The sequence below is a fragment of the Talpa occidentalis genome, unplaced genomic scaffold, assembly GCF_014898055.3.
Source record: "Talpa occidentalis isolate TD23 unplaced genomic scaffold, MPIMG_talOcc4v2.1 talOcc4.7, whole genome shotgun sequence".
Taxonomy (NCBI): domain Eukaryota; kingdom Metazoa; phylum Chordata; class Mammalia; order Eulipotyphla; family Talpidae; genus Talpa; species Talpa occidentalis.
Window position 1 is genome coordinate 117631625 of NW_023605083.1, and position 17343 is coordinate 117648967.

The following is a 17343-nucleotide window of genomic DNA, read 5'->3' on the forward strand; positions in this document are numbered from 1 at the left end:
AACATCAACAAAATTGATAGATATTTAGCTAGACTGTCCAAAAAAAGGTAAGTATTTGTTCATTTTGTTGATCTTTTTAAGAACTGACTTTTAGTTCCACTAATTTTATTTTTAAATGAATTTTCTCTATTTTCATTGGTCATTAAGAAATGCAAATCATAACCATAACAAGTCAGCACTCCATACATTCTAGGATGGTTTAAATCAAGAAAATAGAAAGTAACAGTTGTGAGGAGATGGGGAAGTAGGTGCACTGCGGGCGAGAATGTAAAGTGGGGCAGTCATGGTGAAAAGCAATCTGGTGGTCCCTTAAAAACGTAAACACAATTACCATATGCCCCCACGATTCTACTCCTAGGTACATAGCCAAGAAAGCAAATGTCCACAAAGAAACTTGTACGAGAATGTTCATAGCAGCATTATTCATAATAGCCAAAAGGTGGGACCAGCAGATGACCACAGATGGATCAGCCATCGTTGTATATATATAATAAAATATTATTGGGGTCTCCCTGGTAGCTTGGGGGTTGAGTCTCAGCACTGCCAGCACCGAGACGGCCCACCTCAATGGCCTGGGTTTGATCCCTGGCCAGGGAACTGACCCACAAGGCGCAGCGGACCTCTCCTGTCACACCCCCTGCTTTCCTCAGCAGTATATTTCAGTGGGTCTGCCTGTTCTGCTCCCCACTCTGTCTCTGGTGAATCTTCTCACCCCCCACACCTCTGGCCTACATCCCAGTTCTTCTACATAAAATAAATAAAAATTTTACAACAAAGGGAAAAGTATCATTTTGCCATAATAAGAAACAAAATACTGATACATATTACAATTTGGGGGGCTTCTCTGGTGGCACAAGGGGTTAATTTGGATGAAACTTGAAAAATTGTGCTAAGTGAGAGACTCCAGATGCAAACATCACATATTGTGTGATTCCTTTTGTATGATTTATATCCAGCGTGGGCAGTCTACAGGTTACCAGAGAGTGGGGCGGGTAGGGCTAGGAGAAGATCGCTTAAGATATGGGATGTTTTTAGGGGGTGATGAAAAAGTTTGAAACTAGAAGAAAGCTAGTGATTCCACAGCATTGTGAATACACTAAGTATCACTGAATTGCATGCTTTCAAATGGTCAATTTACTAAAAGTATGTAAATTTAATGTCAATAAAAATTGACATCTCAATAAATGTAGGTTACATTAGAAACTGAGATAAATTTGAAATAATTTTAGATGATTTTTAAAAAAGAAAATCTTGACAGGGATGTAAATTGGTGCAGTCACTATGGAAAACAGTATGGAGGTTCCTCAGAAAATTAGAGTTACTGCATGATCCAGCAATTCCACCTCTGCACTTCCCTGAAGAAAACAAAAACTCCTAACTAGGGCCTCCCCAGTGGCGCAGCGGTTGAGCGCTGGGTTGCAAAGCTGCCCGCAGCCTCTGCAGCGCCGGTTCGATCCCCGGCTGCTCCCCGGCCACCGGAGGAGGGTCCCACATGGCGCGCAGACCTCTCCTGCCGCCCGCTGCTCCCCCCAGCAGTGTACTTCGGTCCCTCTGTCTGCTCTGCTCCCTGCTCCCTGCTCTGGCTCTGGTGGGTTCTCTCGCTCTCCCGCGCTTCTGACTGTACCCAGTGCTTGTATAAATAAATAAATAAATCTTTAAAAAAAAAAAAATAGTACTTAAAAAAAAAAAAAAAAACCACCTATCTAGACGCACAGCTAAGTTCACGGCAGCGTTGTTTATAATAGCCCAGGTCTGAAAACAACCTAAGGGTCCTTCAACAAATGAATCAAGAAATGTTGCCTATAAAAGCATATGTTTAATATAGACAAACACAAAATGGGTATTATTCAGCTATAAACATAATGAAAGTTTTGGTCATTGGTGATAACAAAGATGGCATGTTAGTTCTGAGGGCATTATATGAAGGTCTTATATTATAGGTCACACAGAAAAATATGGTGTGATCATGCTAAATATATAGTCTAAAAAATAACAAAAATCCAATCTCAAAGATAGAAAGAACAGACTGTATTACACACACACATACACACATGCATATATTTCACAGGAAACATTTCTTGGGAGAAATGCCAAAGCTATTTGGAATAAGGTTTTTTTGCTGCCACTCTGGCTTGGGCATTGTAGGGTAAATGGAATTAATCAGGTGTTTTACACCCTTAGCCTCTATGGCTATCACCTGTGGCTTTGATTGTGTTGCTGCAGAAGGTGCTTGGGAGTGTGTGTTGGGGCACGCATGCCTGATTGTGGACACCTGGGGTGTGGTGTGGGCATGCCTAGGTGGGCACACCTGAGCCTAGAGGCCAGGGCTAAAAGGGTGGGGTAACTCGGAGATGGAAGATGGCAGAGAGGATGAGTGACTACAGAGGAGAGACCACAAGAGAACGCCAGAGACAGCCCCGAGGAAAAGTGTAAAGATTCATGGGGCCCTGGGAGGCTCAGTTGCCTGCCTGCCTTCCAGCCCCCCCTGCCGGGCCCGTGCCTGCCTTCTTACATGCCAGCCTCCCTCCCTGGTGTGCCTGTGAGCCTGGTTCCCAAGAGAGCATTAAAGCCTGAAAAACCCAGTGAGGGCTCCAGGACTCTCCTTTTTTCTGTCTGCCCAAATCCACGGTGCCCCTGCCCTCTGCTGGCTAGCACTCGAGGCATGTAGGAGTGCCTGCGCCGTGGCCTGAGCCAAAGCAGAGTCTGGGGTTTTGACTGATGTTTCAGGGTCAGTAATAAGGGGTGTGGGGTGGAGCTTCCTCGTAGCTTCCAGACTTCATTATTCCAGGATGACAACTGGCCAGCACCGTGCATCAAGGGAACCTGTTACCAGGGTATGGGCATGGTAGCTGTGGGTTGAGGGCTCCAGCTCTGGATTGCCCTCAGTGGCCTATGAGCTATGGCGTCCCTTAGGCCGCTCAGAGAACAAATGGAAGAAAATTCCCAAGGGACTCAGTGGATACTAAGGGGAGAAGAGGAGGGCCTCCCAGGTTTCTATCTCTGAGGCTGTCCCTCATCTCCTACCAGGATCTGACTCCAGCCTAATGTCCTCAGATCGTTGCTTTGTTCCTCAGTCAACCCCATTAGTAAAATGGAGGTAATAATACCGACAGAACAAAATGGTGAGGATTAAGTGAACACTTAATAACTGGTAACAGGAGCCTCCCTGGTGGCACAGGGGTTAAAGACTCAGGGCTATCAAGCTATTGCCAACCATTGTGGCAGGAGTTCAATCCCTGGCCAGTGGCCAGCTAGGTGACCCACATGGCGCAGCAGACCTCTCCTGTCTCCCTGCTGCTCCCCTCAATAGTGTATTTCAGTAGATCTGCCTGCTCTGCTCCCTGCTTTGTCTCTGGTGAATCCTCTTACCTCCCCCCTCATCTATGGCCTACATGCCACCTCTTATATGTATAAATATAAATCTTTAAAAAAATAAAAAATAAAAATAAATCTTGAGCCTCCCCGGTGGCACAGCAAGTTGAGCGCAGCGCTGCGAAGCTCTCCGCAGCCTCTGCAGCGCCGGTTCAATTCCCGGCCAGCCAGGGAGAAACCCACATGCAGGACAGACCGCTCCTGTCTCGCCCGCTGCTCCCCTCAGCAGTGTACTTTAGTCAGTCTGTTTGTTCTGCTCCCCACTCTGTCTCTGGTGAATCCTCTCACCCTCCTGCTTTCTCTGGCCTGTACCCCAGTTCCTGTATAAAAATAAATAAATCTTTAAAAAAATAATAAAAAATAAATCTTAAAAAAATAACTGGCAGCAGTGACTAGCATTAAAAAGGAAAATGCCACGCTCCTGCCTGCCTGTGACTACGCAGGTGTTTCTTCTCACAAACCTTTCCCCTTTGCAAAGCAGCAGCAGCAGCAGCTCTCCCGCCCACCGTGGCTATGCAGGTGTCCCTCATTTTCTTTCTCCTTTCCTTAACAAACCTGTCCTTTCAAAATGTTTGAAAAAAAAAAATGTGTGGCTATTGGGAGGGCTCTATTCTGGCGGCCCCATCTCTTCATGGCTACAAAGTCCTGAGACTCAGTTTCCCTTCCCGCAGCCCTGCGTGTGTCAGCTGGAGAGCCTGACCCGAGGCTCTGCACTAGATCCCGCCCCTGCCCCACCTCTACCCCCAGCAGAGGTGACTTCTGAGCTGGTGTCACACCTTGTCACTTTCTTCCTTTGAACCCCCCACTTGGCCTCCACGGCTCAGAGCAGACCCCTTCCCTGTGACATCCCTCCTGCGTGGCCTCTGTCCCATGGCCCGAGGGCTGCCCCCTCCCCGCCGTGGGGTAAATGGAAACGCCACTAGCACCCGTGATGGACACCTGCGGCCTGACGCGCGTGCCTGGTGGCGGCCCCTGGAGGGTGGCGCGGGCGCGCGTGGGTGGGTGCAAGGGAGCCCAGGGACTGGGCCTATAAGGGAGGGGGCGCAGAGGACCACGGGGCGGGGTGCGGGGGGAGCTGCGGAGAGCGTCAGAGAACCGCTAAGAAAAGAGCGAGCCGAGATGGCTGTCTCCCTGCGGCTGGCTTCCCCCCGGCCCGTGGGCATGGTGCCAAGGGCGCCAGGGTTCTCCTTCAAGCTGCCTGGGCCGACCGTGAGCTGCCCAGCCAGCCGCGGATGGTCGCGGAGCACCCCCTCACTCTTCTTGGGTTCCATGCACTTTCTATAACCCGCAGGCGACTCCCCACTTCAGGGACTTCTTGCTGCGGCCCCGACCCCACAGTCTTTCTTTGGAAAAGTCTCCGCCAGGGACCGGGGGATGCTGGGCAGCCCGGGTGCGAGGGGCTGATAGGTTGGGGGAGCCCGCCCGGCTCGGGCACCCCGTCTCCAGGCTTGATTTCCCTGGCCTGAGAGTCCCACCTCTGCGGACGCCACCCGCGCTGCCCGCCCCTGGCCAGACGTCTTGTCCCCCAGGGCGCCTCCCCCACCTGGGGCTTCTAGGCGGGGTCGCTCCGTGGCCACCTGCCAGCTGGGGGAAGAGCTGCAGGGGGAAGAGCTGCAGCCGCTGCTCTGGCCATGTCCGGCCGCCGTCGAAACTGCAGAAAGTCGGCTTGTTTTTCTGCTCCACTTCTGCCCTCTTTGGTTCTGAAGGTCTCCGCTCGGATATGACCTCAGGGCCACCTCTCTGAGGTGGTCCCTCGCTCACCGCTGCACAGCTACAGGCTTGCTTCCCTGTGGCCCTGCTCACCTGTGGTGATTTTGCTGGGGTGCCGGGCCACCCCCTGCTGGACAGTGAGTTTTATGATCCCAGCAGGCAGAGCAGCCTGCTCAGCCCCGAGCAGACTGGCTGGCATGTGGAGGGTGAACAAGGGCCTGGTGTAGCTCTTGGTGTGCTGGTGATGGTCCCATTTGTTACTGGATCTTGAACTGTCAAGGAATAGGGTGGTTCTGGGAGACAGGGGTGGGGTAGGGCTGGCTGTGCTCTGGCTTTCTGGGAATCGGATGACACAGGGACAGCTCCATCTGCTCCCATTGTTTAAAGAACACGGGGATGCGGTCTGGCTGCCGAGGGTCTGAAGGGCTGCTTGGCCAGCAGGTGACCCGGAAGCGGGCAGTCCCTGCAGACCCTCTACCTCTGTCTTCAAAGAGGCTACTGGCCACTAAGATAAGAAAGTGTGGCGGGAGTTCCTGGGAGGGCTGGAGTTGTGGCTCCAGGAAGGAGTCATTACTCCATGGGGTGGAAGGGACAGGGATGGAGGACAAAGACCCAAGAGTACCCCAGGTGTCCCCAGCTAAGCAGGAGAATGCCTAGAAGGGCAGCCTCCAGGATCCTCAGAACATGCTGGAACAGTGGCACAGCCTTCAAAATTCCAGGAAAACCTGAAAAACCCAGGGGCATGCTGGACTCTGACCTTTTAACTGGGGAGTCGGTCAGCTCTCTGGCACCAGGGCCAGGGGCCACCCAATCGACAGGATCAAGGGCATCCCTCCTCTCAGGGTCTTCCAATTTCAGAGGAGATCATGGGGCAAGTGGGGGCAGCTGCAACATGCTCAGGACTGAATCTAGGTCTTCAGAACAAGTATTTTTCAAAGTCCCAATGTTTAGAATATAACAGAAAATACCAGAGTGCACTGACTATTCTGCTGTGTCACCAACTACATGTGTTGGAGTGTACGTGCACATGTCTAAATTGTTGAGCTGTAAAATGCACTTTATGAGTTACATTTCTTAAAAAGGTTTGAAGCTTCTCTTGAAAGGCTGGACAGACACTCTGAAGTCACCCCTTCCAAAGAGCAGGAGGCCAGCCTGATGCAGGGGAATGCTGGGGGCCATCCCTGCTGGAGGCCATGGCCTGGAGTTGGTCTGGTGGGGAAGGCACTGGGTTTGGGGTGAGGCACAGCTGGATTCAAATCCTGATTGTGGATCTTACAAATTGCATGGTGCTGGCTGAGACACAATGACTCAGGTTTTACCACTCATGGCTGCTGCCTCGCTGATGGAGGTAAAATGCCAACTGGTGCCCGGCAGTAGGTGGGAGTTGGTGGGAGCCCAGCAGGAGCTGGTGCCCAGCAGGAGTTAGTGACATTCCTCCATGTCCCTGACAGTGTTGGTTCTCGGGACTCCTGGGGCTCCTGTCACTGCCCCTCCCCCTCCTGCTGCATGCCCCGCCTGCTAAGCTGCAGGGCTGGTCACTGCTAGGGGTCCCCACCCTCCATCCCATGCATCCCAGCACCTTCCAGAGTAAAGACAGAAAATAACGAGACAGTAGCCTGTAGGAAGGAGATCCAGGAGAGGAAAAAGAAACAAGTTTTATTTAAGCCCCAAACACTTGGCTAGAAAAACCGAAAAGGGAAGAGAGCAGGGAAGTGGGGAGAAGAAAAAGGACATTAGAAAAGAGAGACAGAAAACACAGCAACCCTTTCCATTTAGAAATTGTCAAGTTACACTGACAGAGGTCACAGAATATCCACAGAAGCCGTCACTGCTACACCAACAAGGGCCCTACGGGGTGGACGGGGCAGGGTGTGGAGCCAGGCTTGCCCTGGGGGGCCCCACCAGGGACCCCTCTCAGCGCCTCAGGCCTGAGGCTCCTGGGGAAACAGCATATTGTGACCAGGCGGGAGCAGAAACCCCCCATGCGAGTAACACAGCACAGTGAGCAGGGGCTGGGGGTCCGGGTACAGGGGTCCCCCCAGACATCTGAGTTTTCTCTTGGTCAAGCACACACTGATGGACAGAGCAGCGAGGCGCATGCAGCTGGGGGGGCATTGACGTGCTGCGAGCTTTGAGAGGGTCATGGGGCTGGGGCTTGGGAAGGAAGCCGAGAGCGGTGCAGGGACGATGGATAGGCACTCCCACACGCCTCGACACACCCATGCACACGCACGCACCGTTCACACAGGTCACACGCACCGCCACGTACACTCTCTGCCCACACGTGATCCACATACACATGCGGCTCTTGCAGTTACACGCATCGGCACACGCACTATACACCTTCTCACATGCAAGGCTGCTCCACGCCAGGTGCAACGCCCAGGCAGGCTACACGCACCTCCACGCACACGCCTCCTCCACGCACCTCCACGCACACACCTCCCTGCGCACCAGGGCAGGTTGGGCCTATGCACGCGCACGCTTCCGGCCATCCACAGTGGACTTGCACACGCGCGCGCACACACGCACACACGGGCTGCGGCAACCCCGTGCAAGCAAGTGCCTCTCAGCCCGTGAAGTTGCAGAAGCCGAAGTGAAAGCAAGATGCAAACCCCACCGGGCTGGCGCTCCAGGGCCGGGGCGGGGGCGACCCCCCCTCCCCCTGCGGACTGACACCTCCTCCCGCCTCTCCTCTCCCCACAGAGGGACGCTCAACTCAGGACAAGGACGGCGGGGCACACACTGGGGTCACAGGGCTGGGGGCGCGCTGGGGGCAAGCAAAAAGTAGCAAGCAAAGAGTAATGGAGTGGAGGGCGGAGGGGCACCGTGCCCCCTCTCCCTCCCGTCAGGGGGTCTCTGTACAGCCAAATCAAACCGAACCGTTTCACTGGACCACAGAAGTCAGACGGATGCGCTCGCCCCAGGCCCCCTCCCCCGCCAAAACAGTGGCCAGGGAGAGAGCGCCGTGGTTTCTTTTTTTTTCTTTTTTAAATATTTATATATATTTATATTACGTATATTATATATATATAATATGTAAATATATTTTTAAAACAATATAAAATGTTAAGACACTTCACTTAAATGTAAAGAGTTGCCTGCAATTAAAAGTAATTGCATCATTTATGAGGTCCTTTTTTTTTTCTCTGTTTTCCAGGGTTTTTTTTTTTTTGAGGGATTTTTTTCCTCTTTTGTTATTTTTCAAAAAGGCTTGCTTGCCTTTGTACAAAAATGATCCAAAGCTAGAAAACAAGGATGAACCAACAAAAATAAAACAAAAAAAAAAAGAGAAAGAAATGAAAAAACACAACCCAATCTCCCCTCCCTCCCCAACCCTCAACAGCTCCCTCTGGCTCTCCCCAAGCACCCACCTTCCCGCCAGGCCCCAAGGTCTAGAAAGTTCTGCCCCTTCAATGGCTCCTCCTTTCTGTGCTTACTAGAGGAGACTAATTCCAAGCCCCCTCCCCTGTGCTTCCCTTACTTTGTGCTCAATAGGAATCCTGCCCCTTGGGGTTCCCACTCCAGCCTCTTCCTCCCCTACTAGCCCCCCACTGTGCCCTCAGGGAGGCTGGGGCTAAGAACCAAAATTGGTCTCTCCCTCCCACCTCAGATCAGGCCAAAGCCTTACAACCAACAGTCTCTGCAAGGCAGGCAGCCATGGCTTGGGGGTGCTGGCTAACTGGTCAGGCCTCAGGGACCCTCAAGGATATTACCAGGGGTGACCAACTCTCCATTTAAAACCATGCCTCACCCCTTCCCTGCAAATGCTCAAAGACAAGGGTTGAAGGTCAAGTCACCCCTGTGGGGTCAGAGCTGTCCTTTGTGCCCTTTCAGCCCTCTCAGTTCCCTCCATTTCCCTCACAACCAGACCCTCCCCACCCTCCAGGCCTCAAAATCTAATTTTCTAGCCCCTTCATTCTCGCCCACCCCACCCCATTAAATAAGTTAATGTCATTTAAAGTGCTAAATTAGGAAACTAAAAGTACCAAATGCCCCTCATGGGGCTGCCCTCTCCCAAGGCAGTGTCCCCAGTGTCAAGCTTTCTGCTCAACCATCACCCACAGCCAGCAGTCCCAAAGGCCCCTGCCCGGGTGGGCCCTGCCTGGGTGGCTCCTCACCACAGGAAGGCGGGCCCAGGAAGCCAGCTCCTCTCCCAGGACACACAGACCCCACGGCCCCAACTCTGGCTTCCCTCTCCAGTCCATCCGAGCCGGCTCCAGGCTGAGCAGAGTTAGCTCATATCCTCAGGTCGAAGGGGTGGGGAACCTCCAGGGCTGGCATCTCCCTGCACCCCGTTTTCCAGCCTGATACTGGAGTTGGTTCAATGTCCAGATTTTCCTCCAGGAAGGTGTCTGAGGAAGGGGAGAGGGTCTCTCCGCGGCTCCAAGTCTCCGTGGCTCAGAGTTTGTTTGGAGAGCTCCTCAGAAGTCGTGGGAAGACAGGAAGGGAGGGGCGGAACTTCAGGATGGACATGGGGGGCAGGGCGGGGCGAGAGAAAAGGGAGGGACATGACAGAAAGTGGGCCATTCTGGAGCAGGAAGCAAGGGAAGGTGGTGTGTTTTGGTTTTTAATGTTACTGTCTTGCTTTTTTTGTTTTGTTTTGTTAAAAAAAAAGATAATTAAAAGCAAATCACTTTTTAAACCAAAGACACCCACAGGGGATGGCAGATAGCTGAGGAGGGCCGCACTGTGGCAAACCCTGGGGGGGATCTGGAGAATGGGGTGGCAGGGGTTGCAGATGAGGGGAAGAGCAGGGGAGAAATGGTAGGGATAAGGGAGGGACAGGCTGGGGTGGAGGTGTGAGGGGGCTTCTAGAAGGAGATGGAAGAATTCCTTGCCCCAAAGGAAGTCAATACAGGGATGGAGGTTCTGGAAGCCGAGGGCTTTTCTGAGACGGGGCTCGAGGTCTCATTTGACCCGCTCATCTCTTTAGATGGTTTAGTGGCCTGGAACAAAAACAGGGGTCGGGGTCAGAGAGAGGAAGGGAGAGGCTTCATGCCCCCAGTTGAAGTTTTTAAAAATGAAAAACCTCCACAAATCCAAGAGAAAACTAACTGCAAAAGGAAGAAACCAGGGGCTCATCAGGAGGGGGCCCCCTGAGACAGGGAGGTGGAGAGGGCACAGAGGGGGCAGAAAGGAGGGGGCATAGGGTTGGACCAAAGGACCCGGGAACTGGGGGGGACGAGTAGGTCCAAGGTTACTGAGAGGAAGAGAGGAGGCGGAGACCAGAGAAGCACACAGGAGACCACGCCCAGGACAGGCAGACAGGGAGGGGGCGGAGGGCAGGGGAGGGGAGGGGAGGAAGAAGAAGTACAAGGTTAGCTGCCACAGGGGTGCGGTGCCCTGGGTGTCCTCAGCGCAGGGAGGGAGAAGGGAGCAGCCCAGGCAATGAGCAGGTGGACTCTTAGCCCCTCCGACCTCAGCCGGGGGCTGCTTCTACATAGAAGGATTTGTGGTACCTAGAAGGCCTTGTGGTACCGCTAAGGGATGGTAAGAAGGCCCCACCCCCGGGAAGATGGGGGACAGGGCATTCACTGCGTCCGATCTCCTACCCCAGGCAGGACCCCCACCACACCTTCTACAAGGAAGGAGTCCTCCAGCTTTGAGCTGTGCCTCGTGGGGCCCGACAAGCCGACAATCACTGGTCAGCAAGCAGCCATGCTGTCCCCACCTCCAGCAGACTCCCTGCCTCTATGTGGAGATGGGCAAGGCAGGAGACACCTACATCCCTGGGAGGGGATGTGAGGCAAATGCAGATTCCTGAGCCCTCATCCCAACTCTCTGGCATGGGGTCAGGAATCTGCATTTTAGGCAGGCACCCAGGTGCCCAGGGGACCCTGCTGCAGTGAGCACTGACAGCCACTAGGTTTTGCCCTGAAGCTGCAGCCACCGCACTTCCTGGCCTTGCTCAGCTGCTAGTGCCACAGCTGACGGCCTTGGTGAGAAAACACAGCACACACTTGCAGGGAGGGCTGGGCTGGCCACTGCACTGCTCACACCGTGACTGTCCCCTGGCTGCTGGGCTGGCGCAAAGATGCCTCCTTGCTGGGGTGTCAGCTGTGCCTCCAGCCCCAGAAGCTGAGCGTGGTCGGCTGCTGTGATCACAGTTTCCTCTTCCACCTGTGCACAGGGACTGAACACCCCACACTGTGGTCTAGTTTCCTGCTCTCTGAAAAACAAGGCCTTTCTGCTTGGGGCTTCCACCCTCACTTCCAAACTGCTGTTGCTTGTTCCTAACTCAGGTTCCAGGGCCTCCACCACAAGGACCCTCCATTCTCTCTGTCCCTTCTGAGAGCCACACGCTGGGGCCCCAGGGCCTGGGCCCAGAGAAGCTCAATCAGAGGTAACCAGGCCCTTGACGCCCCAATCTCTTACCCTGGGCTGCACCTGCCCCTCCCCTCCCGCCCCTTCTCATTGAAAACGCTGGCTGGCAGCTGGAGGGGGCCCTCCTCACATCGCTCCAGGCTCCAGGCAGCCGGGATTCGCTCCTGGCTGTGTTCTTTGTTCCCGGCCCACCTCTTTAGTTAAAAGCCTTTTCTGTTCCTTCCCTTCAGCATTTGTCAGGAGCCTCAGTCTATTCTGAGCTTCTGTCTTTGGAAAACCTGCCTTCCGCCCTGCTACCACCTGACCTCTCTATTCCTCAGGCGGGGAGTCTCAGCTGGTGCTCTGCCCTTCTCCCACAGCCTCACAAGGCCTTGGAAATTGATGTGCACCACTCACAGGCACCAATGTGGGTGCCCCCCGCCCCCCCACGGAGACCTCCTGTGGTTGCTCTGAGTCTCCCGCAGGCCATCTCCCCTCCCAAGTCGTCCACTTTCCCCAAGGCAGAGGGAAACTGGCATGTCCAGCTGTGCAGGGGACCTGGCCTATGTGCTCAGAGCACTCAAGTGACACAGCTGCTGTCTCTGATCCTGTCCTTTCACTTCACCAGCCAGGCTGCCCCTATCACATCCAAAGAAGAAGAGCTTTGTCACTTGTGTGTCAAGCACATCAATGTTCACTTCTCAACTGGGGGAGAGGGAATCCATAGGGGCCCCACGGGCTGACCCTGCACCCTCGGCTTCATGTCGGTCAGATCCAGCACCCACTCCACGCCCTGAGCTTGCTGGCCTGCCCTTCCATGCTACGAGGCACGGGTTTCCCTACTGGTATAAGCAACTGGATGCAGCTCACCTGCTGGCACCTCCTCCAGGGCCATTCCCAGAGACACCCCCCACCCCTGCCCGCATGCCCTTCTTCCTTGCGATTTGCCCAAACCAAGCCCTGGACTGCCAGAAGAGGTGGGCCTTCCCCAGTGGGTCCTGACAAATCCGAATTCAAGCAATTCCTTCTCCCTTGCCGGTGGTTCATTTTGGAACGAGCCGCAAGAAGACAGGGAGTTCTGTTGGGGGTTTCTGGGAAAGGTTCTGCTCCTAAAAAGACCCGCATGCCTGAGACCCTTGCATGAAGGCAGCCATGGGCGGAGACCGGACGATGGGCCCACAAGACCAAATACATAAGGAACCCCGATCCTGATGTCCATGGGCTGCTGAATCCCCCAGCCTTGGAGACTCCCGGCTTCCAGACTGTTGTTTTTGTTAGAAAACACCTTTCTTTATTGTTCGGTCATGTGGAATTGGAGTTTCTGATATTCGCAGCTAAAAGCATTCTGGCTGACAGACGTGTGGCCCAGTATTGCTCCCCAAATGCTCTAGTCAACAGTATTCCTGTTGCCAGTGCTAGCTCCCCAGAGCTGGGTGGTCCCCACAAGGTGAAGCCCCTGGCAGAGCAGCAGATCCAACATCCAAGCAGCAGAGCCTGACATGGCTTTAAGTCCCAGCTGTGCCACTTGCTCCCTGCAGGACCCTAGGCCCCTCCCTCCAGTGTCCTGCTCTCACGAGTCCCTGGGAGCCTCAACATCCCTGTTTGTTCCTTCCACCCTCTGGGGTGGTCCCTTCATCAAAGTACCTTCCCTGGAGCCCCCTGAAGAGAACACGAGGTCAGATTTCCTAGCCTGAGTGAAAGAGGGGGATCCTTGCTTCAACGCCTGCACGCAGACCTGGGTATCTGGCTCCTGCCTCCCCTGCCTCTGGAGCACATCCAAGGGCTTTTCCACAATCACTTCCTCTGATTTCTCTGTAGTATCAGTCACTGCTGTACCCCCATTTGAAAACCTCCTCCCACCCCCATTACTGATCTTAGCATTTTTACTCCCCTCCTCCCATCACTGCCAAAGGCAGCTCCAGCCCTGTGTTAGCGCCTCCTGCTGTTGAGGGAGAAGCCTCTGCCTGGCCCTGTGCCAACCTACAGTCCTACCGAGGACAGAGGTGATGCCTCCTCCCCTTTGGGGAGCATCTCATGGCTTTCAAAGCTCCTCCCCACAGCTGGTGCTGTGTCCTCAGAACCCTGTTGCCTGGTTTGTGTCCCTGCTGCATATACAAGGCAAGGGCCTGGGGAAGACAGAGGCTTTGACAGCCAAGGTCACAGCCAGTGGGCCTCGGTTTTAAGCTGGGGAGCTGGTGGTGTTGATATAATCAAAGCTGCATTTTACAAAATCTCTCTCTGCCCCTCAAGTCTGGGAAGAGTTGAGAGGTGACCGAAATCCCAGGGAGATCTTAGAAGGACATGCATTTAGCAGTGAGGCGTAAGATGATTTCCTCCTGTCTTTTTATATTTTTACTTATTTTAAAGTAATTTCTTCTCACAGGGAACATGTATTATTTTATCAAGTAGAAGATGATTTTCTAGAGAAAGGCTTCTAGAAGAGCAGAAGTGAGAGAGACCGCCGGCCCAGGGGCTGCCGTGCGGCAAGAGAGAACAATTCTGCGTGTTGAGGTGAGGGAGAAGCAGGCGCCCATGGAGACCCCCACCCACGTGGGAGGGTGCCTGGGGGCGGGTGACATTTCCTGAGGGGAAAGCAGCTGGGACAGGCTTGAGCTCAGAACGGAGACCTGGGTGGGGACAGATGGCGCCTGTGGGCAAGGAGGAGGGCGCAGTGTGAGGAGAAAAGAGGCCCTGGGGAACCAGGCAGAGTGAAGTGAAGAGGTGGGCAGAGGAGGGGGTGGGGGGCACAGGCTGACAAGGGAGAAGATGGTGGCAAGGAATGGAGGGGCCACGCAGACCCTGAAGTGTGTGGGCCAGGGGGGCACGGGTAAAAGGCACCCGCTGCAGAGGCGGAGGGCCTGGTGGGGAGAAGGGACCCTTCGGAGGTGTGAGGCTGGAAGGACATGAGGACTAACGGAGGGCGGGAGGCGATGGGGTTGATGAGGTAAGGGGCAGTGGACAGGGCAGGGCAACAAGGAAGGAGCTGGGGTGGTCAGGAGCCGTGGGGGATGTGGTCTCAGCAGAAGGAGGCACAGTTAAAGTCAGTGTAGCAAACGCGTGTGCGCATGGAAGGGTGTCAGGCCACTGAATTTGAACCCAGCACCCTCACTTGCCGGCTGTGTGACCTTGGGCAAAGCCGGTTTCCCCATCTATCACGCGGGGAAAGTAACCCCTCTCCTGAGATCACGTGTGTCTGGTGAAGACCCCACAAACAGCTGCTCTTCAAGACCAGCCTGGAGAGCACCGGGGGAACTCACCCACCAGGCCACGGCAGGAAAAAGGGGGATTGGGGTTAGTTTCTGGGGACCCACAGGGAAGATGATGAGCCGGGGGAGCTGGTGAGGCTGGGCAGGGGATGGGAGGGGCTGCATGGCCCTTTGACACTGGATTCCAGCGAACCAGCAGGCAGGTGGGGCCTGTGTGCCGGGCCCGCAGGGCTGGGTGGTGGGGAGGGCTTCGGGACTCCTGGACCCCACACCTGGCTGTGATGCACCCATCTCTAGTCTCCTGCCTCTGAGAAATTTCTGGGCCTAGAAATTTCTTCAAGTCATAGCATCTGGATGTTTCACAGCTCCCTCACTCCCATCCCAGCACCCAGATGGGCCTGGCATACAGGAGCTGCTCAGAAACAGTTACCCAAGCAAATGAGTGTGCCAAAGGGCCCCCTCAACAGCGAGGCCCAGGGCCCTCCCTGCACCTTTGCCCAGACTGTGGCCATAGCCAGAAACATCCACTGGAGGGGCCGCAAACTCTACACACCGTCCCCAGCCTACTAGTTCGATCTGAAAGAGGGTGCAGTGCCCCTGCCACTCACACCCCACCTGGGGACCAAAGTGTCTCTTCCTCCCCTCCCCGCAAGTGTCAACAGGGAACCCACTGAAATCCAAGCACAAGACAGAAAAACATGCAAAATTGGCTTCTCCTATTGCTGGGAGATGGTCTAGGAGCTAAGAAGGAAGCTGAGGTGAAGGTGGGGCCCCAAGGAGCAGGTGGGACCTGGAGCAGAGAGAGGAGGCAGGAGAGGAGCTAAGCAGGAAGTCGAGGGGGCACGAAAGGCCCCTGGAACACCCAGGGCAGACGGGACTTCAGAAGGGACCCTGGCGTTGGGGTTGGTGGGGACAAGTCCACCCGCTCCCCCTCCTCCAGGAGCAGCTAGAGAGAGGGTCCTCTCTAAATCTGAGTGGGGGGCATCCTGAGAGGGGCGGGGGTCTGTTCTAAACCAGACCCAGGCACTGGGATGGCGGGGAGGACAGAGGGTATGTGTGAGGGGAGGGGGCCAGTGGAGTGGGTGGTGCTGGCAAGGGGTCTCTCTGGGCAGCTGCAGAGAAGGCGGTCACAGGAGCACTGGCAGGACGCGGGGCAGGGCCGGGCCCGGGTGGAGGAGGCCCATGCTTACCTGCTGCTGGGCCTGGATCCTCATGTACTCCGCCCTCTGCTTGCCATGCTTGCCTTTGTCCGGACTGCCCACCTGGCCCTGGGCCGCCTTCAACCGAGAGGCCCCCGGAGTCACCACTTTCATGGGTGGCACGCTGCCACCGCCGCTCTGCAGGGAGAGGAGAGGGTCAGGCTGGAGGGCCCCACAGGAAGCGGAATCACATGGGACCCAAGGCACTGGGTGGGATCCCTGGGTCGAGACCTCTCAGTGGACTTGTCCCTGGCTCCACATCTGGGCCTGGGACTCGGGTCCACTTTCAGGGGCCAGATCGAAGGCCTCCCTGCAGGCCGGGGAGCAGGGGCTCCTAGCCAGGCTCCTGGCAGCTCTTCACTGAGAACTTGGGTGGTTTCCTTGGAAACAAGCAGCTGGTACCCTCCTGGGGGGGGTTCATTTCTAACATGAGGGTCCCTCGAACCACCCCCGCTCCCAGTAACGGCAGCAGCATCCACGCCTGGGAGCGCATGTCTGAGGCGGGTGGGGAGAGGGGGTTGTACACGCAGACAGAACGGAATGGCAGCCCCGGCCCGCAGCCTTCTCCGCACGGGAGGATGAGGGCGAAGTCCTAGAGATGGGCCAGTCTGGCCTCCGATCCACCCCAGGTGCCAGGCCTGCCCAGAAGGCTCTTGAGATGCAGAGGCGCAGGCAGGAACGGACAGAGACAGAAAGAGGCAGGCAGGAGGGGGAGAGGAGCGTGGGATGGAGAAGAGGGAGAGAACTTTATTTGTTGGTTTACAGATACAGAGCAGCGGGGAGAGGCCCTGGTCCCTGTCGGGGTGGGCTGAGCGGACCCCTGGGAAGGCCAGCTTCCCAGCCTCCCCAGGGCTCTGCCTGCGAGCCCCGCCCCGGGGCAGGCTCCCAGGAGGGCAGGAGGATCTGAGCGGAGGTGGGTGGGAGGAGGGGGCTGGGACGTTGCTCCTGCAGCCCCCCACTCCCTCCAGCTCTGCAGATGGAGAGACGAGTGCGAAGGCAGGAGGGGAGGCCAGGGGAGGAGGTAGCCACCTGGGGACTGGGGGGCAAGGGTGGAGGGCTGCCAGGAGACCCTGTGGGGAGGGCCGTGCCCATTTGGCTCAGAGTTGCCTCCAGTTCCCGAAGCGTCTCCTCCAGGCTGTCCATCCGCTGGGTGGCGGCGCCCCTCACTGTGCCCCCTTGGCCAACAGCAGGCTGGCCCTTGTGTCCCCCACTGTTGGGCTGGGCATCGTGTCCAGAATCCTTGGGGGTCTCCGCTGGCTGGATGTCAGCTGTTGAGGGTTCCTGAGTTTTCTCTGGGGCTGGTGCCCGAGAACAGATGGCCCTGGCTCCTCCCTCCTCTGGGCTGCAGCCCCCGCTCCCCAGTCTCTTCAGAGCCGCCCCTTCCTTCTCAGGCATCAGACTGTTCCTGGGCCAGGAAGCCTCAGCCACAAGCCCTGGCGGAGCCCGGGGGCCATCCCAGCCCCTCCCACTGCCAACCAGGGTCCTGGGCCTCGGGGTGGGGGTTATCCTGGAGCTAGATTCCTCAAGCCTGGCCTCTGGTGGGGAGGGAG

General features: G+C 55.7%; 1 protein-coding gene across 1 annotated transcript in view; it reads right to left on the bottom strand.

Annotated features, from left to right (window-relative positions):
* Positions 1 to 9002: 9002 nt before the first annotated feature.
* Positions 9003 to 17343, bottom strand: part of SRCIN1 (SRC kinase signaling inhibitor 1) — a 64867-nt gene continuing 56526 nt past the window's right edge. Inside the window, 2 exon segments of the mRNA XM_054688706.1 lie at positions 9003 to 10031; positions 15785 to 15931. Coding sequence (XP_054544681.1) covers positions 9897 to 10031; positions 15785 to 15931 — 282 coding nt within the window. The 3' untranslated portion in view covers positions 9003 to 9896.